The sequence below is a fragment of the Megascapheus bottae genome, chromosome 23 (assembly GCF_031878675.1).
Source record: "Megascapheus bottae isolate mThoBot1 chromosome 23, mThoBot2.hap1, whole genome shotgun sequence".
NCBI classification, from domain to species: domain Eukaryota; kingdom Metazoa; phylum Chordata; class Mammalia; order Rodentia; family Geomyidae; genus Megascapheus; species Megascapheus bottae.
In genome coordinates, this window is record NC_143531.1 from 8,183,129 (window position 1) to 8,208,639 (window position 25,511).

The following is a 25,511-nucleotide window of genomic DNA, read 5'->3' on the forward strand; positions in this document are numbered from 1 at the left end:
TTGGGAGATGTTTACCTAATGTCTGATCTTTTATTTTTGTAATGAAAATGTAGAGAATGAAGATATAAGTTATTTACTGTGGGTCTGCACTGCTTGTAGATTAAGAGGGGTGGGGAAAGGAGAGGGAAGCTTTGCAGTAGGAGGCCATCCAATAAGAAGGAGGGATTCTTGTTTGGGCCTTGGGATTGGTTGGCTTATAATTCTTGCTTCTAGATTGGTTGGGCTTTTAAGATGTGGTAAGATTAAGGTTGTATTCCTGTCATTCTCTCATGGATATGTATCTTGCAGGGGCCTCAGTAAACCAGTAAATGCCTTCTTGCCCATTGATGTGTGTGTGTTTCTGTCCTACTTTCTCTTTGTTGCCCATGTCACCTTCTAAACCCTGAAGAAATCTTGAGACACTACTGAGAGGCCATCCTCAGAGGTTGGCTGCTCTGCTCTGTCCTTGTCAAGAGTCACGGTCACCATCTTTGCAGCTCTACCTGGCTTGTGAAGAATGTTCACACCCACCAGCTAATTTGAATTTTTCTTTCTCATTGTATTTATTTAATTGTGATAAAATGCATATAACATCTAATTTATTAAAGTACATATTTCTGTAATGCTAAATAATCTCACAAAAATCTCCAAAACTCTTCATCATTCAAATTTAAGCCTCTGTGTGTTCAGCAACTTCTTTTTCCCCTCAGTCTGGACAAACCATCCTTCTACTTCCTGTTCATATGAATTGAATTACTTCAGCTATTTTGTATGAATGGAACCCACATGTGTTTGGATGTCTGGCTTGCTTCCTTCAGTGCAGTGTCTTCAAGGTTCATCCATATTGTTGCATGTGACAACACTTTCTCCCTTTTAATGTCAAGTGATGTTCTGGTATGCATGTGGACTGTAGTCTGTCTATCCAACTTCTCAGCTGTTGTAAAGTGTGCTGCACGATTATAAATGTGCATCTGTTTCTTTGAGACCCTGCTCCAATTCTTTTCTTGAGATGAAAGCATCATGTAGCTCAGGCTAGCCTCAAACTCAGGATCCTCCTGCTTCATTTTTCCAGAGGGCTAGGATTAGAGGCATGAACTACCACAACTGGCCACCATCCTTTTGGATATATTTACACCCCAAAGTAGGAGGAGAGGTTTATACTGTTTTCATAGGGGTTATACACCCATTTTGCAATCTCAAATAGCAGGATTCCATATACCCTACAGTTCAGCCCTCATGCTAGAGGGACAAGTGTCTTGAGAATCAGCTTGCTTTGGCGCTATAGTTACATGAAAGTGATTTGGTGTATCACCTACTGAAGCAAAGTAGTTCTTTGGAGCTAAAGCTGAACTCGCCATTGAGTCTGGACAGTGGGTGTCGGGGTGCTGATATCATCTCCTTTATTGTGATGAGACTACGGTAATGGAAAAGACAAAAACAAATTCCTATGTAAAGAGTGTTTCTGTTGTGTATTTCTAAAAAAGAGAAAGGAAAAAAAAGCTCTCAGGCGATAGTGTTAATGTCAATGCTTTGAAGTTTCCAATCAACTACCAAAAAGAAGCCAGAAGAGGAGATAGAAATGAAATGATAGAACATTAGCACTGAGCACAAAAGTTCAAGGAGAGTGCCCCGGCCCTGAGTTCAAGCTCCAGAACTGGCACACACACACACACACACACACACACACACACACACACACACAAAGGGAGGAAGGAAGGAAGGAAGGAAGGAAGGAAAAGGTGGACAGTATTTCTTTGATGTTATGCTCCATGTTATGTTATGTTCTGGAGGGAATTCAGGCCACAGAGTGAGGCAGATTTAGGTGTTTAATCAATGCCATTGAATGCCATGGGAAAAAAATTGAAAAGAAAGAACTCCATCATTTTATTCTTCTGTAGCAAAATATCAACAGTTAGCAGAGGCTGGCTGTGGAAGTAAGTGCGGGTGAAATTTTCAGACTCAGCCCCAAAATAATAGGTCATGTATAACACCTCTCTAAAGCTGATCTCAGAAAATGGTGAAACCCTTCCCTTCCTGTCATCTTTTCTTTTCACCCATTCTAAGGGTTGATGGATGTTTCTGGAAACCAAGAAGGAGGGAAAAAGAGGCCCAGGCTCGGTGGCACAGGGTGGAAGGAAGCTACCATCCTCCCAGAAGCCTCTTTACACACATGTGTGCTTTGCTCTTGGCTGTGGCCATTAGAGGACCCCTCCCACAGCACCTGTAAACTGAGGTCCAGAGCAGGCCATTCTGTGTCCCGCACCAACACGCCATATCTTTGAGCAGAGAACATTGCCTAATCTATTTTTCCCCCTTCTCCTCTTAATAGATCGGAGCACAAAAGCCCAAGAGAGGGTGACCTGCCAGACAAAAGGGCCTTTGAGTTCCTTGCAAAAGTAGGCTTGGAGGAGGATGGAAAGGATCCAAGTGGCCCTATTATTTCCACTTGCACTAATTAGACATTTTTCTGTCAGCTATTGAGGACCGCTGAGAGGCCAAACTCACTGAATTCATTTCTAAAGTGTTTACAGAAGTTTGCATCTGTTTGTGTCTCTTCAGGAGGAAAATAAGCACTTCAATAGCATTGTGGAAAATCTAAACGAAGCATCCTATTCGAGAGGACTTTGGCATTCTTGGCAGCTGCATAATTTAGCTCGGTTCAGGGCCCAAACCCCTCACATCTCTCTCCAAAGCCTAACGATGCAAAATGTACTAGAAGTCATCTTAGGAGAATCTCTTCTTTCTTTCCTTTCTTTTTCTTCTTCTTCTTTTTTTTTATAATTCCTTTTTGCTCTCCCTCTTTTGAAATGGCAGCATGCTGTGTACAACATACTGAGTTAGGTGGGTATCATTCTTGCAGCCGGCTCTCTTGTGTGTCAACCAACACTCTGAGAAATTAATACCCACTTTCATTTGCTGCCAGTGGAGTGGATAGTGAATTCCTCAACAGCAAAGTAGAATGTATCACCCATTCCAGAATCTCCCGGCCATGTTCTGAGGGGGAGCAGTATGCCATCAGAAGGAGAGAAATGAAAGGAGCCAGAGTGTGTGGTAGGGAAGGGACAACTAAAAAGAAATGTGTCCCTAGTGGCAAAATGGGCCTGGGATCAGCACAATTAGATTGACATGAAAAGGAGCTGCTCTCCTCCCCCACCTCCTAAAAAAATAAAAGGAAGAAAAAGAACATAACATAAAAACCCCAACCCCAAGGCAACACACACATACAGTGTCTTTAAATGCATATTGATCAGCACTGAATTTGATTCTGTGGAATGCTGTTTTTGTTTGGATGTTGTGGGCCACTGCATGGACTCACAAATATGAGCTTTTGGGTTAGGTCACATTGGTGACGTTATGATAGAAACTAAACAAGAATTCTTTTCTGTTGTCTTTGCTCCGAGACTGACTTCAAGAAAAAAAAGAAGTGTCTTAAACAACCACACTTGATTTTGTTGTTGTTAAGTGAACATGTCGAATAAAATATTTAGGACTGGCGTTCTAAAGGACAGACGTACAAATGCACACACAGACACACACACACACACACACACACACACACACACCTATGCTGTGTTTTCATATCTGCCATCAGTTTGGGAAATCTGGATTTCTAAGTGAGTTAAGACACAAAAAGAACTTCATGGCTAGAAGGCTGAGTCAGGTGGCTAAGGAATTAAGCCCCACAATGAGATTTTGATACACAGATGATGGAAAACATGCTAAAGAGCTTTCCCCACCCCCCTCAAGGGTTTTTGCTGAACAGCAACAAGGCAAAGTGTGCTGTTTTCCTGGTTGCTGACTTTAGCACCAACCCCTCCCGATACTAAGTATCAAATGTGGGTTCAAAGCCAGGGTGTGTCCACCTCAAGGGCCATGGCAGCTTTTCACAGGGGTCTGCCAGAGGGGGCTCAGCGCTGCCGCCATCTGGCACAGCAATTGGCAGGAGCAGTGTGAAGGGAAATTACTGCTGCATAGCAAATTGGAAGATAGGGAACAGGAAGGGAAGGATGGGTGTGGGGGGGCGGGGGGGGGGGGGAGAAACATGTCCTGAGGTGAAGAATTAGCAAAATAAATGAGAAGTGATTGATGCCTGCATAGTTATGCTTCCATAGTTATGCTTCCACAGTACAAGCCCAGGAACAGCAGCAGTACATCAAGAGGGACTGCTCAAGGTCAGAGGAAGACAAATCACGACACACTCCATGTTTGTCCATCCACGAAAAGAGAAAGACTAAACTTCGGTAAGGTCTATGTCATGGATCCATTAATATCTCCTTGGCATTTCCTTCATGTTACTAGTGGAAAACAGTTGTAAGCCTTTTCTGTATCTCAATACCTAAAGAGATTTGGGCACCAATGGCTCATGCCTGTAATCCTAGCTACTTAGGAGGCTGAGATCTGAGAATTGCAGTTGGAAGTCAGCCAGGGCAGAAAAGGCCCTGAGACTCTGATCTCCACTTATGTAACCCCACCCAAGTAAAAGAAGCCGGAAGTGTAGCTGTGGCTCAAGTGACTATTATCTTAGCTTTGGGCAAAAAAGCTCAAGGAAAACTTCCAAGCCTTGAGTTCAAGCCTCAATACCAACACATACACACCTACCCACACACAATATACAAACATGTATAAGTTATACATATGTTTTATGTACATACATGCACACACACATATATATACATATATATAAGTTCCAGCAATAAGTTGTTAATATATTTCAAGCGTAAGATATCACACATATTAAAAAAAAGAACCCACTTTGAAAGACTACTTCTAAGAGGAGGCTACTCAAATCAGTTCAAATATTCAAAAGTATATGTTTTTCTCTAACATTTTGATTAAAAATGATTTCATTCTGGGGTGTAGCCTAGTGGTAGAATGCTCGCCTCACATGCACAAAACCCTGGGTTCAATTCCTCGGTACCACATACATAGAAAAAACTGAAAGTGATGCTGTGGCTCAGGTGTCAGAGAGCTAGCCTTGAGCAAAAAGTGTCCAAGGACAGTGCCCAGGCCCTGAGTTCAAGTTCCACCACTGGCAAAAAAATTAATTTCATTTTTTCTTTACATTATGCTTCATGATATGTGTGTCCTGCATTTTCTTTATCCACCCTTCTCTTGTTGGACACTTTCTCTGAGGCAATTATGTGAGTTTTGTGAACAGGGCTACAACAAACATGGATATATTGGCATCCTTGTTTTTATTGATTTATACTTGGATGGATATATGCCAATCATAGTATAGCATTTTTTTTTTGGTGTTTGTTGTGAGATTCCCTTTTACATTTCTAAGGTTATTAACTTGTGTCTCTCCTTTCCTTCTTTTGGTTAGATTAGCTAAGGGTTTACCAATGATGTTTATTTTGGGGAAAAATTGCTGTTTCATTGATTTTTTTTTTTTTTTGCCAGTCCTGGGGCTTGAACTCTGGCCTGAAGCTGTCCCTGAGCTGCTGCTTCTTCTTCTTCTTTTTTTTTTTTTCCAGTTCTGGCCTTGGGCTCAGGGCCTAAGCACTGTTCTTGGACTTTCTCAAGGCTAGAGCTCTACCACTTGAGCCTCAGCACCACTTCCGGCTTTTTTCTATGTATGTGGTACCAAGGAATCCAACCCAGGTCTTCGTGCATGCTAGGCAAGCACTCTAGCCTCTAGGCCAAACTCCCGGCCCCCCTGAGCTTCTTTTGTTCAAGGTGAGAGCTCAGCTACTTGAGCCACAGCCCCACTTCCAGCATTTTGAAGTAGTTTATTGGAGGTAAGAGTCTTATGGAGTTTTCTGCCTGGGTTGCCTTCAAACCATGATCATCAGATCTCAGCCTTATGAGTAGCTAGGATTATAGGTGTGAGCCACCAATGCCTGGCTTCATTGATTCTTTGTAGAGTTCTTTAGTCTCCATTTCATTAATTTTCTGCCCTAATCTTCTCTCTCATGATGTATGACAATCACTAATGAGGATTAGTCACCATTACTTGCTCTCAAAATATCTAACATACCACACACACACACACACACACACACAGACCAGCTTAAAACATGGCCAAAACATTACAGCCACCAGACCTATGACTCTGCTGTATGTTCATCTTTGAAGGCAGAAAATTACAGTCTCCATGGCTGATGCAGCCAGACTCCCAGAGCCACTGTCCTCTAAGCTGCCAGCGTCACTTCTCACCATTTGAGATTTCCTGTGAGGTCTAGTCAGACATTTTCCTTCCCCCCAGTCACCTCTTAAGGAAAGAATTGAATTTGATGGCAAAAATATCCAGTGAGTTATTGAGAACTGGTTGTTCTTTATCTCCAGGGCCTGAGGGGACGCTCAGTCCTGATGAACAGCTCGTTCTCAAGATGGCAAGTCTCTGTGGCTTTCCAAGATACAAGGAGCCCCCGTGGCACCGCTTTCTTCTCCAAGTTTAGCCTCTCAAACTTGAATGGTTTTTATCTCACAAATGTTCTGTAGTGGGATCAAGGCTTATGATTATTGTGAGAATTTCCCCCCCTCTGCTAGAGCTCATGGTGATCCATTGGATATCAACTTGTATTGCAGTCAGATTTGAGTCAGGTTTGGAATCCCTTGATGCTTTTCTTTTTTCTGTTTCTTTCTTTTTTCCTTCCTTCCTTCCTTCCTTCCTTCCTTTCTTCTTTCCTTCCTTCTTTCCTTCCTTCCATGCATCATGGGAGTTGAAGTCAGGGTCTGGGCACTGTCCCTGAGGTTTTTGTTCAAGACTAGTGCTATACCATTTGAGCCACAGCTCCTTTCCTAGCTTTCTGGGGGGTGAATTGGAGATAAGCATCTCATGGACTTTCCTGCCCAGGGTATCTTTGAACTGAGATCCTTATATCTCGGGCTACTAAGTAACTAGGATTACAGGCATTGACCACTGGTGGCTACTTTTCCATAACACTTCCAACTAAACACATCCAGCCTCAATGTAAATATGAACCAAAAGTTTCTTATAGCAATAGTACAAACTTTAAAATGAGTTTAAATTATTATATCTATCTCTATCTCATTATTTAAAAAATTCTATAGGAATCATATATCATAATGTACAGTAAATAGCTTGCCCAAAAGATTTTACTGATGCAAGCTTTAATCTTAGCATTAAAAAATTGTTATTCTAAAGGTGACTACAGAGGGGTTACAGTCACATACATCAAGTAAAGAGTACATTTCTTTTCAGACAATGTTCTCCCTTCCTTGTTATCTCAATTCTAGCATCTAGGAAGCTGAGGCAAGACAAACATTGGAAAACAGGACTTGAAAAACAGCCTGGGAAACACAGCAAAACCTTGAACAAAACAAACAAAATATCTCCATAACATAATTTTTTAAAGTCATGGCATAAGCAAATAAAAATTTTAAAAGGAGAAAAGAGAATTACGACAAGGAATTCCTAACTAGTCTGTCTGTGGTAAAATGACAAACATTTTTGTATCGCACACACACACACACACACACACACACACACACACGTATGACTGTATTAGCCAAAGGTACTGCTTATAATGTTTGTTACTCAGCAGGTTCAAATCTTCAAATCAGGAGACTCACGAGTCAAAACCAGTCCTGGAAGAAAATCCAAGAGACTTCCTTTTCAGTTAACCAGCAAAAGGCTGATTTGGAAGTGTAGTTCAAAAGGTAGAGTACCTCCTTTGAACAAGCAAGTGAAGTAAGTTGGAGGTCCTCACTTGAGTTCAAGCTATGGTCCCCATGGCAAAAAAAAAAAAAGAGACAGTTACTAAATCCAGAAACCCATTCATTTATTGAACCTAAAAATGTTTGATATCAGCTGGGTGCTAGTGTCTCATACCTGTAATCCCTACTTGTCCAGGAGGCTGAGACCTGAGCTCGTGCTTCAAAGCCATCCCAGTCCACAAGACTCTTATGTTTAATTAACCACCACAAATCCAAAAGTGGAGATGTGCTTCAAGTGGTAGAGCACTGGTCTTAGGAAAAAAAAAAGCTCAGGGAGAGCCATTTGGTACTGAGGTCAATGCCTAGTACCGGCACCAAAGAGAGAGAAAGAGGATGCGGGGGGGGGGGGTAATTTTTGCCCTCATGTGTTCATCCAGCTTGTTGGATGAAGTGAGAAGGTAACAAGATATGGTACCATATAATGTGGGAATGGGGCTTTGTGAAAATAACTGGGTTTGATTCCAGTGTCACTGCATTCTGTAGTCTAGCATCAACATAATACTAACATGCCAGATCTATGGACATGACATTATCTCTCCACCTCCTTATTTCCGCAATACATAAGCTTGGGAGGTGACAGTCTTCTACTTACAAGCAGTGTAGACATCCCTAGATACTTATTCCCTGAAGGTCATCACTTCCTTTGTCTGTCCAACACTTGAGCTTGTTCATTTCCTGTTAGCACTTTGAGCTGGGTTGCTCTGCCCAATCAACTGCTGCCAGACTTGGCTCAGCCTTCAGTCCTCATTATGGGGAGATGTGAAATTCACTCCACAGAGTCAGCCCCATCAAAGGGATAACTTGCATGCCTGATTCTGTGGCAACCAGAGTTTCATTGGTAGAATCTTAAGAACAAGCCACCATTTTAATTTATCTTCTATTGAAACTTGAAAGTACCATATTAAAAGGACAGGCTTTTTTTTTTCTTGGCAGAGTTTTAGAGCCAAGTCCTTGGTGACTTTAATCATAGTCTATCTTAAGGTCTGGAAACACATAGGCCTTGGAACTAATATTTATCCTTTCCAGACTCCATTCTCTTGTAACTTAATTGACACTTACTCAATTTATTGTTTTGAAGACTCTAAATCTTTCACCTGTCTTCATCTTGAAGCAAGAATCACAATAGTCAGTAGAAGAAATTAAAGTTTTAAAAGTTGATGATTGAAATTTGCAAAAACTTCTTTTTTTCTTTTTTTATTGTAATTAATAGAAGAGTTACATGATATTTGCCAGATAGATGGTGCATTAATTCCCATACATTGATACCCTTTCACATGTCTTGGTCCCCATTTCCCTCCCCCCACCCCCACCTCTCATCTTGTTTTCCCCTGTTCCCTATCCAATTTCAAATAACCAAATACAAATATATCTGATATATCAGGTACCAAAGTGAGATACTGTAACAATATGAGTTAACCAAGGGACAGCAAAAGAGATGAGAGATAACAGTACCTTAAGAACAACAATCATTCATTATATGGCTTATGTTTCTATATCCTAGAGATCCTTTCATTTAGCATCCTACTATATGGCCTTTTGTATCAAGGTTTTGCTCTATTGCAAATCTCTGCTAGGAGAGCCCAAGGTTTCTACTGATTATGACAAATGAGGGAAACCATTGAGCCTAAGTTCCTTTGAGATGTAAAAACTTCTATTATAACGAATTGAGTGCCACAGAAAGTAACAGAAGTAACAGAAGGAAGGATGAGGTTTGAGTCAGCAAAGAGAATAGGGTTACAAAGCATGGAAAGACACTGCAGACCACAACCACCCCATGAAAGGATTGGACTAGCCATTGACGTGTGCAGATTTGGAGAAGGGATGCCATGTTTAGAGTTAGGAGCTATGAGCATAGTGGTCTTGTCTTTTCCACTGACTGGCTTCTAGACAAGAGGAGTTAATTCTTAATCTCTCAAGGTTTCTGTTCCCACACCTATCCAACAATGACCTTGGGACAGGGGTGTCAAAATTCCCCTCCAGTTTTGATATCTACCTTCTGGTTGAGAAATAATTGGTGTTTGATACCAATAGGATAGACATTCCACACACATGCATGTGTGTACACATGTGCACATCCACATAATCTCGAAGCATATGAAGAACCATGAGAATTAGTGCATAGCAGGCCACCAAGTGCAGAAAAAGGAGGCCTGACTTTATTTGGCAGAAAAAGACGCACTGTTGGTGTCACTTAACTGAGCTGGCCTCTCCATTAAAAAGTAATATGCGCCTCAACATTTGAATGTACGTTCAGAATAATGCAGATAAGTTTGTATTTAGAAAATTGATCTCATCTAAAACCATTGCTTCACACCCTCTCTCTTCCTTTATTATAATGGAATTAGCTATTTATTGTGAAGTTTCGAAGAAGTAGATCGAACCAGTAATAATTTCACTCTAGTGAAAATGTTCACCCATATTGGTTTAGTCTCGGCACCTTTGTAAGATTTCCATGGTTTTGTTGTTGCTGTTGTTTTGTTTTGTTTTCCTTTAAAAAAAAAGTTAGTTGAGATTCCCCTGGGGTTGAAGGTATGGCTCCGGTGGTAGAACACCAGCCAACGAACAAAAGCAAGCATCAGATACTGAGTTCGAGTCCCAATCTCAGACAAAAAGAAAAAAAAAAGAAAGAAGAGATACCTTATACCCTCCTAGTCAAACGTATATGGGAAATAATACCAAATTCCTCTTTGAAAAAGATACTTGGGGTGCAATGTGGAAAAAAAAAGTGGTGAGCTGTTACACTCATGGCCACTAAATCTGTTCATATATTCTGGTCTTCTTCTGTGAATATGGTAGGATAGATTTCTCTGGAAGGACAATATCATGGCTTATTTGCATGGAAGCATTTCAGATCCAGTGTACAATTCCTCATGCCTGCTTCCTCCCTGATGGCCATTATACCACTGTTTCCAGTGGTTTTTCAGATGGTTAATATAGTCCCTAAGGGAGTTGACATGAAGCAGGGCCTCCCTATTGACCTTGGATGGACATATAATAAGAGGATGCAATAAGCTTTCATTATTGGGACCCTGTCTGCTTCTGGAAGTCAGAGAAGGTCTCCTGAATGGGAGACTTCAGCTGGAATGTGAGAACTGCCTGGAATGTCACAAAGAGCAGAAGGGAGAGTGTGTCATAAGTGGTCATTGCAATGAGAGATTCCTGGAAAGTTATGAGCAGACAGGGTAGGGTGGGGTGGCAGAGGAATGGTCAGTGAGCTATGTTACAGAGCCAGATATTCCTAGACAGTAAGGGCTGGTATAAGATTTTTAGTTTGAGCCAGGCACTGGTGGCTATCTCAGGAGGCTGACATTCAGGATCATGGTTCCAAAGCCAGCCCAGACTGTAAAGTCCATGAGACTTTTACCTCCAATAAATTGGAGGAACAGAACAGTCCACTCAGGAAGCAGTAGTCAGGAGCTCAGGTGAGGGACAGCTGCACTTTGGACAAGGAAAGCACTCTGCCACTTGAGCCACAGCTCAACTTCCAGCTTTTTGGTGATTCATTAGAAAGTAAAGTCTCATGGACTTCCCTGCCCACATAGGCTTTGAACCACGATCTGCTAATTTCTGCCTCCTGGGTAAATAGGAGAAAATGAATTGCTGTACAATCAATCATGATCCAAATGGTACCTATATTGGCATTAATTTATTTTTTTTTCCAGTCCTGGGCTTGAGCTCAGGGCCTGAGCACTGTCCTTGGACTTTCTCAATGCTAGAGCTCTACCACTTGAGCCTCAGCACCACTTCCAACTTTTTTCTATGTAAGTGGTACCAAAGAATTGAATGTGGGCCCTCATGCTAGGCAAGCACTCTACCACTAGGCCAAACTCCTGGCCCATAGCTTAAAATTTTTAAATTTGGTATTTTATTTTTTAATAAACTCCCCCTTCCATTTCTTTCGCTAAAGACTTTCTTCCTTCATCCTCTCAGCATCTTCCTGCAAGGTTGCCATTAGCAACTCTTACAATTTAATTTTTGTTTACTTTTATTTTATTTATATTTTACTTACAAAAATGTTTAATCTTATTTTAATTTTTGTTCATTTGATATCCTAAGTAGTTCAAAAGCAAAACTATTAAGGCTGAGCGTGGTGATACACCCCTATAAATCCAGCTTCAAGGAAAACTTCGGTAACAAGATTTTAGTTCAAGTCCAGCCCCAGACAAAAGGCTGGCAGGTAAGTGTGGAGTCCACTACGTGCTTGCCTTAAATGGTAAAGTGCTTACAGGCCTTGACTTTGAACTTTAGTAACTCCAAAAGCAACAACAAAAAGAAATCAAACAAAAAACAAGGAACAACACAAAAACAACAACAACCAAACAAAAACCCTCACAACAAATCAAAGGCACCAAGATTATCTGAAGAGACATTTTAGGGAATAAAAGAAAAACAAAAGAAAAAGAAGTTAAACTTTTCCATCTCGTATTCATCCACAAAGGTTTTTCAGCCAAAATAGCATAAAGTTATAACTACACATTTAATTTTTTTGAGGGGAGTGGGGCTCTTTCTTCAAATCTTTCTCAGGTAGTATAGAATTTTCAACAAACATCCATGGCATAAAAGCTACCAGATTCTCATGGTTTGAGAGTACAAAAGGAAATGAAAAAGAAAAATGCCTGAGTCTCTTCTCTTCAGACTGCACTTTTGTATCAAGCCCAGGACATCACCCTCTATCTCCAGAGAGGAGCTGTCATATAAGCAGGACTGGCTTAGAGTAGCTCTCTTTCTCCAAGAAACAGGTGGGGAGAGACCAGGCTCCTCTTGTACCCGCCTTGTGTGGAGGGGGGTTGGATTTCAAAATCAAGGTTGAGCAATCAATTCTGTTTCCAATTGCTATAGACATGCAAATCTCAGCTCACCCTTTCTCTCCTTTTTCAAAAGCTTTACTTTTAAATTTCCTTTTGATGGTATAGAAATTGTTCCTTTTAGAAAAGTGAAAGTTACCAAAAAAAAAAAAAGTTCCTCAAAAGGTGGCTTCCATCCTGATTCCCACTGGCCTTCTTCCCGTGGCACTGGAATGTAAAGGCCAGGATTTTCTAGTCAGTGCTCTGTTTCTGCACCAAAGCCAAGAGATGGAAGCCAACTCTAAATGCCTTCAATCCTCTAAAAAAAAAAAAAATCCATCAAAGGTTTAGCTGAATGATATTTATAAGAGTCTTTACTGTTCTCTTTGAAAAACTGAACTGCCCTTCTCAGGCACTTGAAAAAAAAAAAGTTGCTCTTGCTTTTCATCTTTCTCTCTTGGAGTGTAAACATTGTTTTGACTGAAAAGAGCTGAAGGAGTGCTTACTTTCCCTTGAAATTTTATTTTTAAATAAGAGAGGGAGAAAAATCCTTCTCTCCCCCATCCCTGACTAATACTAATAATACAGGTCAAAGTGTCAGGCGATATACAATTAAATGGAAAACAAAACAAAACAAAAAAAAGTTCCCCTTCTTTTTCCCACAGCACAATGGCGCTGGAATATAAATTACCAATGAAGATGAAATAATACTTCAAAGCCTGAAAGGCAAGGCAGGGCAGTGTTTATAAAGTATTTCCACGGCACGATGAGACACTAAAGATGATGGTAGCCCATGGACTTCGGGGGTGTTGTTGAATAGACCAAGCTAGCATGAGGCAGGATTTGAGGTCCCTGTAGCCTGTGACCCCACGATATCCTTTGTTTTACAAGGGCAGCTGCAGTTATCAACAGATGTTTCAGCAATAAATAATTGGTATCATCTCGGAAAAGACCCATCTACCTGGGGAGAGAGCATAATACCCAAAACACTGCCTGGCTATTACAGCCACATTAATCTCCCATCTCTCCAGGTTCCTCGGGGAGTGTCCTGCAGGTGTTTTTTCTGGGAGAGCGAAGACAAACTCTCTTAAGTCAGCAAGCTTTGTGCGGAGTGTAAAGGAAGTTGGCCCCAGCCATAAATATCTGTCTATGGCCACACACCAAAGGGGGGGGGGGAGATTGAAGAGTGAGGGGGGAGGGGGGAAGGGAGGGTTGGGGAGGGGTGTGGGGAAGGCGGGAAAGAGGCAAGGAGAGAGCTGGAGAGAGGGGCATGAAGGGGGAGGAAAAAGAGAAAGAGAGGACTGAGGAGGGGGTGAATGGAACAAGAAGGGGAAGGGGAGGATTGGAAAAGGGGGACATGAGGTGGAAGGGAGGAAAAGGAAGGGGGGAAAGGGAAGGAGAGAGCTGGGGGATGAGACTTGGGGGGGGACAGAAAATACCAAACACATCTCATTTTTCTACATTTATCAAGTTCAGCCCGAGTAGAAGTACCTTACAAGCGATCCTCCATCCTCATGATCAACTAAAAGCTAGAGAAGAGTTGTTCACCTTTTCCTTAAAGCCTTTCCTTCTGACTTCCAGTCTGTTATGTGTGAAACGAATGAAAAGACATTTAAAAAATTACATACTAAGTGTCGTGTTAACTTTTAAAGTGGAAGAAAAGCTTTTAATGGGGAGGATGCCTTTTCAGATTTAAAGTAAGAGTTTTCTGGGACAATACCCCATCAGGAAAGTTAACTGAGCTGTTGTAACAAACTTAGACATTAAGAGCAGGACAAACTGGAGGGAGCTAGCCTACGGGGCACTGGACTCCCTCTACATTTACAAAACAGGGTGGGTCAAACAGTTGTGCACTTGGGGCCTGGCACAGTAGGAAAACATCCTAAAAGTCTTAGGAGGTGTGGTTGCTTAATTTATAGCTTGCTGGCTAAGCTAAAGGAAGTGAAGATCAGAGTTCAAAAAGCTCCCAGATTAAATACATTAGGAACTAAAGGAGGCCCAATGCAGATTCTTAGAGCTGCCCCAGAATGACCTCGTGTGGGAGGCACACACTTCTTAAATTCTCCGGCTTTTGATTCCACCGTTGTGAAATGCATGTAATATACAGAGGCCCAGTGCTCTGAAAACATTCATGAGTGTCCTAGCTCTTAGCTCAGGAACCCCCCAAATGCAAAGAGCCTTGAACTTTCAAAAACACTAGCTTCATTGGCTGGGAGTTTGGCCTAGTGGTAGAGTGCTTGCCTAGCATGCAGGAAGATCCGTGTTTGATTCCTTGGTACCACATACATAGAAAAAAAAATCCAGAAGTGGTGCTGAAGCTCGAGTGGTAGAGCTCTAGCCTTGAGAAAGTCCAAGGACAGTGCTCAGGCCCTGAGCTCAAGCCCAGGATTGGCAAACAAACAAACAAACAAACAAAAAAAAAACCCCACTAGCTTCATTTAACCAACCAACCAAACAAACAAACAATGGCTGTCATCTCATCAAGCTTGGAAGGAGGACAGGGGACCAAGAGGATAGCAAGATGGAAGAAGAGAAAAGCCATGGGTATAGCAATGTTATATACTTCAAGGTCTCAACTGAAGTTCAAAGGCCAGGGGAGGCTTTTTTTTTCGGGGGGGGGGGGGCCAGTCCTGGCTTGAGCTCAGGGCCTGAGCACTGTCCTTGGACTTTCTCAAGGCTAGAGCTCTACCACTTGAGCCTCAGCACCACTTCCAGCTTTTTTTCTATGTATGTAGTACTGAGGAATGGAACCTGGGTCATTGTGCATGCTAGGCAAGCACTCTACCACTAGGCCAAACTCCTGGCCCATAGTTTTTTAAGCCCAAAAGTCAGAGCAGAGTTTACTCCCTGTGGTCCTCTTCTCTTCTGGTTTCCCTTGTGAGATTCCTAGCATTCTTGTCTGCCACTGGCCTGACCACACGGGGAAATCTCTGAGCAGGTGAAGCAGCCATTCTGGAATGGCTCAGTGTAAGCAACCAGTTTGCACAGCAGATAGAGAAGAGAGCACTTTTCTAGTTGATCTCTTACAGTGGATTCTCCTTTTTACCTCATCTCGGGTCTTCTGCCTTTGCCTCCATCTGTCTGTGGTCCCATTTTTCTGAGTTTACTAAGTTCAGCCTGAGTACCCACATAAGTGATGTCTCCCATTTTTGTCTTCACATCAAGAATTTCCAGAATCACCTGGAGTGATTGTCTATTCTGCATTTTAGATCTCCCCTCCTCCCCCCCAAACCTAGGATTGTTGGTGAGGTGGTTAGGTAAGGGGTTTTGGTTGGGACTCAAGTTTCCATGAGATGTTAACACTATTGTTAGAAAACTTTGCTAAAAGAGCCACTAAATTCGAAATATCCTAGGAAGATGTTAGTTCCAGTCACATGTGGATATTTAAGCAGATGTTCATTTCAAACAAACAAACAAACGATAAAGCCATAAATTCAGGTCTGCAGTCCCATTTGACATTACAAGCACTCAAGAGAAATTGGGAAGAGTGAGTGCCACATCAAACAGTACAAACAGAGAACACTTGTATGTCTGCAGAAGATTCAGCTACAGATCAGACCAAGTTGCAGCGTTCCCACTGTAGTACCAGTTCCTGTGCCCGGGGCTTTCTGATGGGAGGGTTGAAGTTGCACAAAGGAAGAATCTAAAAAAGTCATTGTTCCACTCACTTTGCATGTGTTCCCCTGGACCAGTTGATCTTTTTGTACCTTTATATTTTTATTTATTTATTTTTGTGGGTCATGGGGCTTGAACTTGGCCTGGGCACTGTCCCTGAGCTCTTCAGCTCAAGGCTACCACCCTACCCTTGAGCCAAGCCCCACTTACAGTTTTCTAGAGGTTAATTGGAGATAAGAGTCTCAAGTCCTTCTGTGTCCGGGCTGGCTTTGAACCTTGATCCTCAGATCTCAGTCTCCTGAGTAGCTAGGATTACAGGTGTGAGCCACTGCGATCTTTCTGTAGTTTAAAATGCTTTCATTTGTAAAAGAAAGAATGAGTTATGGTGATGAAAATAACCTACCAGAGGGTTGCTTGAACAATTTGATGAGCACTTCGAAAATTAATCATATGTAATTTAGAGTTATTATTTTATCTGACTTTCCATTAATATCAAACATTTATTTAAAACCTCAGAAAAGGTCCAAGTATTCTCTTTCCTTTGCTGTAATCCCTCAGTATGCTTAGTCTGTTTTAGTTTCTAGTTTTCCAATAAGAAGAGATAGAGGTTCAACCATTCTTAGTAAATCTCTAAATTGTTATCATTGTTCTAATAATGTCTGATAGCATATATATAAATATATATGCCATCATACATATGTTGACTTATTTATGTATTGGTGTGTGTGTTGTTCCTGACACTTGAACTGAGGGCCTAAGCACTACCTCTAAGCTTTTGTTGCCTTAAAGCTGATGCTACCACTTGGGCCGTAGCTTCGATTCTATCTTTTTTGATGACACTGAATCTTAAGGATTTTCCTGCCCAGGCTGGTTTTGAACTGTACTCCTCAGATGTCAGCCTCCTGAATAGCTAGGATTACAGGCATGAGTCATCAGTGCCTGGCATCAAATATATTTTAATGTGAGAAAAAATTATACAAATGAATGGATTTTCATGACAATTATCTAGGAGAGTGAGAATCAAAAGCAATACAGCCAAAAAGGAAAACTCTACTCTTTGTAGGATCTGCAGAATGTAGGCCAGAATCCCAAGTTCTAATCTGGATCATTTTGCTAATCTTTTTTTTTTTTTTGCCAATTCTGGGCTTGAGCTTAGAGCCTGAGCACTGTCCTTGGGCTTTCTCAAGGCTAGAACTGTACCACTTAAGCCTCAACACCACTTCTGGCTTTTTTCTATGTATGTGGTTAAACCTGGGTCTTCCTGCATGTTAAGCAAGCACTCTACCACTAGGCCAAACTCCTGGCCCCTCTTTTGCTATTCTGGCCCTCGATGTAAGTAGCTCATTACATTTCTAAATAGTGAGTTGAGAAAGGAACATGGCCACAACTCTCACTTTATGTTTCCTAAGTCATAGGAGTCATAAAAGTATCCAGAGTGGATTTGGGGAAAGGACAGGCCACAATTCAATAGCTTAGATAGCAAGTTGCCTGGATGAGAGCGTAGAGATTTTTTTGGAGCAATCCAAGTGTCATTTCAAAATAAATAGGTCATAAGGCATGGTAAAATCACAAACATTCGTTAGAGACATTAATATTTCAGTAGACAGGCTTTGATTGAACCCACCGGCCACCCTTCTCACTTTTATTCCATTTGGTTTCCTCACAAGGACAAGTGATGCTTTGCAAACAGCTATTTCCCCCACATTAGTCAATCTGGCAGAACTGACTGACCATAAGCGTAGGGCTTGTCTTTTGCTTCAAAGACATTTAATCTATTAGACCACTTAGAATCTAAATAGCTTCTTTGGGGCAGAAGGGACAGGTGGTATGGCTCTTCCTACCTGTAGCTGCTGTAGCTCAGCGCCAATCACATCATGTAGGTTTGTTTTGTCCTCCAGGCTCATTGCTTGTTTGTACTGCCACTTTTCAGGCACGAAAGGCCACTTCATTTCCTTTGCCTCCTGGATCAGGGTCCTTAACTCGCTGGGGAGTAAAGCTGCAAAGGTCAGAGTTCAGGTTAGGAAATTGCAGTCAAAGAAAAGGCTCTGGAGCTACCCATGTTATGATGAAGCATCTCAGAGACAGAGACAGAGACAGAGAGTGAGAGAAAACCTGTTCCCTACCTCTTGCAGACTGGTCTAAGCAGTTGGTTCAGATTCAAAGAATAACAGCAAGTAGCTATCTGTCAAGGGTGGCCCTGGTCTAGTGTGCCCTGCGGGTAAACTGGGGTAGTGAGGCATTAAGAAGGGGTTTTAGCAGGAAGCAAAGCACTTTGCTGTCTATCTCTGCATGAACAATCAGAGAAAGAGACGAAGGAAATATTATTTTCCCTGTAAAATGAGAAAGGGGTTGGAATGGCATGGCATGTGGGGTTGGTGGCAGCTGGGCAATGGAGAGTAATTTGTTCCACTTCTTTTGGCTTCAGTGTGTTACATCTCATCTCTATGAACCAAACCCACTTTACACAGAGAATTATGCAAAAAGAAAGAAAGAAAGAAAAAAAGAAAGAAAGAAAGAAAGAAAGAACGAACGAACACATGAGATGTGAAACAATATCAGTTCATGGTAAAAATGTCCTGTTGTAAAGTCGTAGTCATATAAAATGGCTCAGTGGGTACCAAATCTACTTTTACTATTTCAGCAGTTTCCTACCCAAACTCCAGAAGCCTAGAAAACTCCAGAAAGTGGATTTTTTTTCCCTTCCATTTGTGATCATTAGAGTTGAATTTAGTCAATTCAAGTCTTTTCCAAGTTCTGATTTCTACTTGGTAAGGTTACTTCAAACTTCCACTGTGTCAACTTTGAAGCTGTGTAATGTTTGGGCCAAAGGCCACCCACCACCATAAGGCCCTTTAACTGAAAGATTTGAATCTCAGTAAGGGGTTGTTGTGGATCTATCTATCTCACTATCTCCTTATCTTACCAACTATAAATTACCTGGTACTTGTCTCAAAGGCATCTCACACTGAACATATCCAAAACCAAATCTATCAGCTCTTTTTAAAATTTATGTCCCCAAACCCCACCATATTCTCTATTTTGATGAATGGAACCACCGTTCATCAAAAATCTGTCACCCAGACCTGAAGCCTTGTTAGTTTAATTTGGCTTTCTGTCTTTCTCCCTGAATCTAATTGGTTATCAAATCCTGTTGCTCCAATCCCCCATTTCCTTCTGTTCAGTAATTTTTTTAAAAACTTGGCTTAATGTTTCCTTTCTCCATCCATTCCATCCTCTCTCTTTGTCTATCCTCTTTCTAACAAAATGGGCCAGGACATTGCTCTGCACAAAATTATTGAGTTCTTTAGTTTCACACTTTCTGTTCTCTTTATATTGTCTTCCCTTGATGACTTGATGGCCAAACTCAGGCGACCTCTGACCTCTCCCTCCCTCTCCCTCCCTCTCCCTCCCTCTCCCTCCCTCCCTCTCTCTCTCTCTCTCTCTCTCTCTCTCTCTCTCTCTCTCTCTCTCTCTCTCTCTCTCTCTCTCTCTCTCCCTCCCTCTCTCTCAGGGCTGAACTCAGGGCCTGGGATATGTCCATGAGGTTTTTGTGCTCAAGGCTAACACTGTACCACTTTGAGTCTGGTGATTAATTGGAAATAAGAGTCTCATAGTCTTCCTGCACGAGCTGACTTCAAACCGAGATCTTTAGATCTCAGACTCCTGCATAGCTAGAATTACAGGGGTGAATCATCTGTGCCTAACTTTCCTCTATGTCTTTTATGGAATGGCACCCATGTTTACAAGACAGAGAAGGACTGCGTGGCATTGAGGGGATATCAGGTAAAACACTTTGACGAGTGATCAGTTTGATAACTAATGGTGGCTTTCAAGTCTTTCACGGAAGTGAACTCTCCCACCCTGAACTCCTGAACAGCAGTTCTAACATAGTCTCTCCCAGGGGAATTAGAGTCCTGCTCTAGAACGTGCCTCATCATCCAGTCACCGAGATGCTTTCAGTTTCTGAAAATCTTCTCAATGCCTCCCCAAAGGCATTTCTCAATAGTTAAGGGTGGCCTGGCTTGGGACCGTTCTGCATGCTATGCGTGCTATGCTCTTGGTGTACTTGTCCATGGTGTCACTTTTCACTCTCAAGAGTGTCCTCTTGGGCTAGGTGCTGGTGTCTTATGCCTACAATTTTAGCTATTCAGAAGGCTAAGCTCTTAGGATCACAGTTCAAAGCCGACCTGGAGAGGAAAGTCCATGAGACTCTTATTGCCAGTAAACTACTCAGAAAAAGGTGGAAGTGGCTCTGTGGCTGAAGTGGTAGAGTGCTAGCTAGCTCAGGGACATTACTCAGCCTCTGAGTTAAGTCCCAGAGCTAGAACAATAACAACAAAATATGTCCTTTGGATCAAGATACATTGTATTCATAAGCTGCTTTCGTAATGGCAACTCCCTTGTATAGCTACTTAAAGGAAATAAAAAAAATATTTAAAACAAAAAAAAAACCAAAAAAGCAAAAAACAAAGAATACCAATGTTCTTAGCTGGGCACGGTGGCACATGCCTATAATCCTAGCTACTCAGGAGGCTGAGATCTGAGGATCAAGGTTCAAAGCCAGTCCAGGCACTAAAGACTATGAGACTCTTATCTGCAATTAATCACTAAAAAAAACAGGAAGTGGTGCTGTGGCTCAAGAGGGAGGATGGTAGCCTTGAAATGAAGTGCTCAGGGACAACACCTAGGCCCAGAGTCCAAGCCCCATCACCTGAAAAAAAACAAAGTGTTCTTGTTTGTTTGGTACATTATCTGGACATTAAGTAAGAACATGGGTGGTAATGTGACAAAACAAACATGATTTGGGGTTCCCAGCATTTCAAAATACTGTGGGACCAAAGTTTTCGTTACAACAATAGAAGTGTCATTTTTTGGGGGGGGAGAATTTCTTATTATGTAACCTAGACTGGCCTTGAACTCAAGAAAGCTTATTCTTTGCAACTGATATATATATACAGTTGTTGTTGTTGTTGGTTGTGGGGCCCGGACACTGGACCTGGGCGCTGCCCCTGAGCTCTTCATCTCAAGGCTACTACCCTACCACAGGGCCTGGGTGTTGTCTCTGAGCTCTTCAGCTCAAGGCTACTGCATTACCCCTTGAGCCATAGAACTAGTTCTAGTCTCACTGTCTTTAGTGCCCAGGCTGACTTTGAACCTTGATCCTCAGATCTCAGCCTCCTGAATAGCTAGGATTACAGGTGTGAGCCACTGTGCCCAACCTACAACTGATTTTTGCCTCCTTTGTACTCTTTCCCTACAGGCCATACTAAACCATGAATAGCCGGTGGAGCACACAGTTAGAAAAGATGTATCTAAGAAATATTTTTAAACAATGTTCACTTGCCCAGGCATGGTGGCTCAGGCCTGTAATCAACTAGCCACTGAGGAAGCTGAGATCTGAGAATTGTGGTTCAGAGCCAGCCCAGATTGGAAAGTCTGTGACAGTCTCTAATTAACAACCAGAAAACCAGAGTGGAGCTATGGATCAAAGTGCTAGTGTGCTAGCCTTGAGCAAAATTGCTCAATGATAGCATCCAGGCCCTGAGCTCAAGCCCCACTACCAATACACACACACACACACACACACACACACACACACACACACACACACGCACACACTATTTGTATTTTCATTCTTTCTCTATCTCTAGGGAGACTGTTTTCAAGGCTAACAGGCCAGTTTCTGAGAGAGAAAGATGGAATTGAGAGAAACAAAGAAAGAGCAGAAAATCCAGTGTCTGTGTTTCCCAGGGTCTGCTACCTCACCAGGCTACTTGAAGTGACTCAACATGGTAATGATATTGGTGGCAGCACCACCTAGTTGGTAGAGATGCCCAGAAACCGCCTGCCAGGGAAAGGAAGACGTGTCACTCAGACTGGCCAATCATCACCCAGGGATTTGTCCTCAGGTGAAACCAAGAGCTGGGCAATAAAGACTTGCAGCAATGGTGGTGTCCGGGCCTCTGAACAGGAGGGAGGGTTCTTCTTGCCTTATTGACTTATTGGATTCAGCCCCTGAGGGGCAGCCAACCCAAAGCCCAGTAGCAAGAATTTCTGCCTCTGATCTCAAGTAGCTTTCTTGAAGGGCATATTTATTTTAGTGATTGCTTTGGTTCATATTTTTATTGTTATTATAAAGGTGATATTATAGAGGAGTTACAGTTATGTAAGTCAGATAAAGAACACATTTATTTGTGAGCAATGTCACTCCTTCCCTCGCTCTCTCCCAGTTTCTCCTTCCCATCTCTGCCCACAGGTTGGACAATTGATTTTTAGCATAATGTCTACTGAGCACCATTGCTGCATTAGTCACTCTTTGTCCCTCCATTTCGGTGCCTCCCCTTAGCCATCCAAAGGCAGATAAATGAACAAATAGGACAAGAGGAAAAGAAAACCAAAACAGCAACCAAGAAAATGTCTCCTGTTCCCATTTCCAATTTACCATTTTTTTTTTCCTTGTGTAGCCTTGGTTTGTCTTATCTGGAACTGAATAGATCATTTCTGCTATTTTGTGACACTTGGGAAGGAAAAGGAAAATCAAAAAGCAACCTGATCAGAAGCTCTGGAGTTTTCCCTAGGGAGAAAACAAAGATTAAAAGCATGTGGACAGGGAAGACAAAGAGTTTTATGTAGTAAGAGGACAAGAGACAAATTTTTAGTAGCAGCCACACAGCTCAGCAGTGGTGGCTCATACCTGTAACTGTAGCTACTCAGGAGGCTGATACCTGAGGATTGTGGTTTGAAGCCAGCCTGGAAAGCATGTTATGCTTTTATCTCAAATTTCTCAGAATAAGCCAAAAATGGTGCTGTGGTTTAAATGGTAGAGTGCTAATCTCAAGCACAAAGAAGCTCAGGGACAGCACCCAGGCCCTGAGTTCAAGCCCCAGGACTGGCAAAAAAAAAAAAAAAAGAAAGAAAAAAAGAAAAGAAAGAAAGAGAGAAAGAATGATGCAGTCAGTATTTATTGACATGAGTGGATGATATTTATGAATGGCAAGAAGAATGGTGCACGACAGATGAGACTGGTAAGATGACATATTTACAGAAGCAACAGAAGTCTATGGAAATTCATGAGGCACAAAACCCTTGTATGGGCCACCATTCAGAAGTTGCTTCAATTTTTTTAATAATTGAAATTTATGTGCACTGACCAACTTGGACCCTTTGTTCTTGTTGAACCAAACGGTGTCTTGAAGCCCCATGTGTACTGAAGCCTAAAATTGGAACTGACAGCAATTCACTGCAACAAAGTAGGCCTTCCTCCTCTGGCCCGTCTGCCTGCAGCCCATGTCCCATTCATGCCCTAAAAATCCACTCATCTTTCAGTGCTCATCTGCCAAAATAAGAAAAAAAATAGGACAGGGATGAGAGCCGTGCTGTTTGAGCAAGAAAGGGGAGGGAACCTTTGGGCTCACTTCTGGCGCCTTTTCCATCAAAGCCTCACCTCTACACCGCTGGTCCTCACTCTTGTCCCCCTCTGACACATCTGGCGCCTTCATCAAGAGCTTGTCCAGCATTTGCTTGCACTCTTCCAACAACACAGCCACTGCCTTTTGATTATTCATGACGATTCCCCTCCTTGCAGGATGAATCGAGTGTCCCTGGGTCTACGGTGATCAATTACCTAGGAGAAGACATTGATTCTCAATAAAGGAGCCCCTTGAAGGCCGAGGTACCTGGTGAACAAAAGAGGAAGAAAGATGATGAACTAGAGCATCATCAATTATCCGCAAGACTCAAGCAGGGAGGGATAATAGGGCAAACACAGGAAAATACATGACAGCCCCTGAGGATATTATTAGAGGAGTGTGTGAAATGATTACAGCCCAGTGCGGATGGACAGACCTTGAAGGCATCAAGTGCAGGAGGGAGAAAGCACCAAATCACTCGGGCCAAGAAAGATGAATATGCCTCATGATTTATGTATCGCCTTCATACTTCCCATCCATTTCTCTGGATCCCAGTGGCATCACACTTTCTGCCTTTCTGGAAGTCTACAGGAGGCATCTGGCTAACTGTTCTAATAGCCATACATAAGCACATGAGAATATGAAGTTACCATTCCCATAATCCACTGTGGATTTCCCTGATATCATTTGCATCCAGATAGCCAGTGACAGATTACTTAGTAAAAGAGAGAAAGATCATTCCCCCCAAACTGGGTTTTCTAGATTTAGCACAGACATAGATCTGCTGTAAATATGGCTGGATCTACTCACACTACTATTTAATATAGAAATAACTGAGAGTTCCCTCTGTCCAAAGGAATGTGATGTACCAATCTATTATAGTCCAGGTAATTTTAAGAACGAAATGATTTGCTGATAGTGCAAAAAAATGCCTGACAAATAAATGGGGGGAAAAAAGATACTTGATAAACAATCATGTTAATGCTTGATTAAAAGATACTTGGTTAACAATCTCTCTTTTCTTTATTAAAGTAGTAACTTGTACACAAACCAAAGGAAATTATTTTTTTCCCTGACTTGGCCAGAAGATGTAATGCAGTTTCTGCCTAATTGTGATACAGGACATGTAGAATTTTGTTAGCAGAGCAAAAGAGTCAGGTAGGTAGGGCAGGTAGAGATATAAGGTTGTCTGGAGTCTCTGTCTCTGAGTTTCTCTATGCAATGAAAGTAATCAGTGAAATATTAAAGCAATGAATTATTGTGTTGGTATTGGTTTTGAAACCTATGGCTTTGGTTTTAAATCATGTATATGTACTTCACAAAGCCACACGGCTGCCGAAGTAAACTTTTGGCTATCACAATCTTGTTTTATTAAAAAAAAATGTATTTTTGGTGAACATGTAGGAAGCCTTTGAGGGAACTTCGTGCTGCCTTAAAGAACATTCATGTTAGTGAAGTAGTGAGGTATTTGTCAATGAGGACTGTTGAGTGGCTATACATTTTCTTTCTCCTCTGCTTAGAGTGTTTCAGAAAGTATACTTGCATATCTTGGGTTGTTGGGTTGAATGGTTTCCAATGTCTCTTTTAATTCAAATGTCTGTAAGTCACTATATTTTATGCTACTATCTAGTCATTAGTCTGCCTCACTGTGAAAACATAAAGTAACAAGGGCTGCTCAGAATTTTATCTTCATACTGCTCTTGTGGGGTATACATACATCCTGTTGGAACAAGAAGTGAGTTCAGAAGATAGCTATTTAGTGGACAGGAACAGGCAAAGGACTATGGAACAACAGTCCATTCGTCTTCTTTATTTGTTATTTATTTATTTATTGTACCAGTTGTGGAGTTTCAACTCAAAGGATGGGCATAGTCTCAGAGCCTTTTTGCTCAAGGCTACCAAGTTAACCATTTGGTCCACAGTGCCACTTCCAGCTTTTTTGGTGGTTTATTGGAGCAAAGAGTCTCACAGACTTTCCTGCCTGGGCTAGCTTCTAATCATAGTCCTCAAATCGCAGACTCCTGAGTTGCTAGGATTACCT

General features: G+C 41.9%; 1 protein-coding gene across 1 annotated transcript in view; it reads right to left on the bottom strand.

The window, feature by feature from the left end:
- The window catches only part of Alpk1 (alpha kinase 1), an 89,474-nt gene that overhangs the window by 21,753 nt on the left and 42,210 nt on the right, over nt 1-25,511 (bottom strand). The window contains exons 2-3 of the mRNA XM_090356677.1: nt 23,506-23,685; nt 17,903-18,057 (exon numbers count right to left, since the gene is read on the bottom strand). Coding sequence (XP_090212803.1) covers nt 17,903-18,057; nt 23,506-23,626 — 276 coding nt within the window. The 5' untranslated portion in view covers nt 23,627-23,685. The remainder of the gene's footprint in view (nt 1-17,902; nt 18,058-23,505; nt 23,686-25,511) is intronic.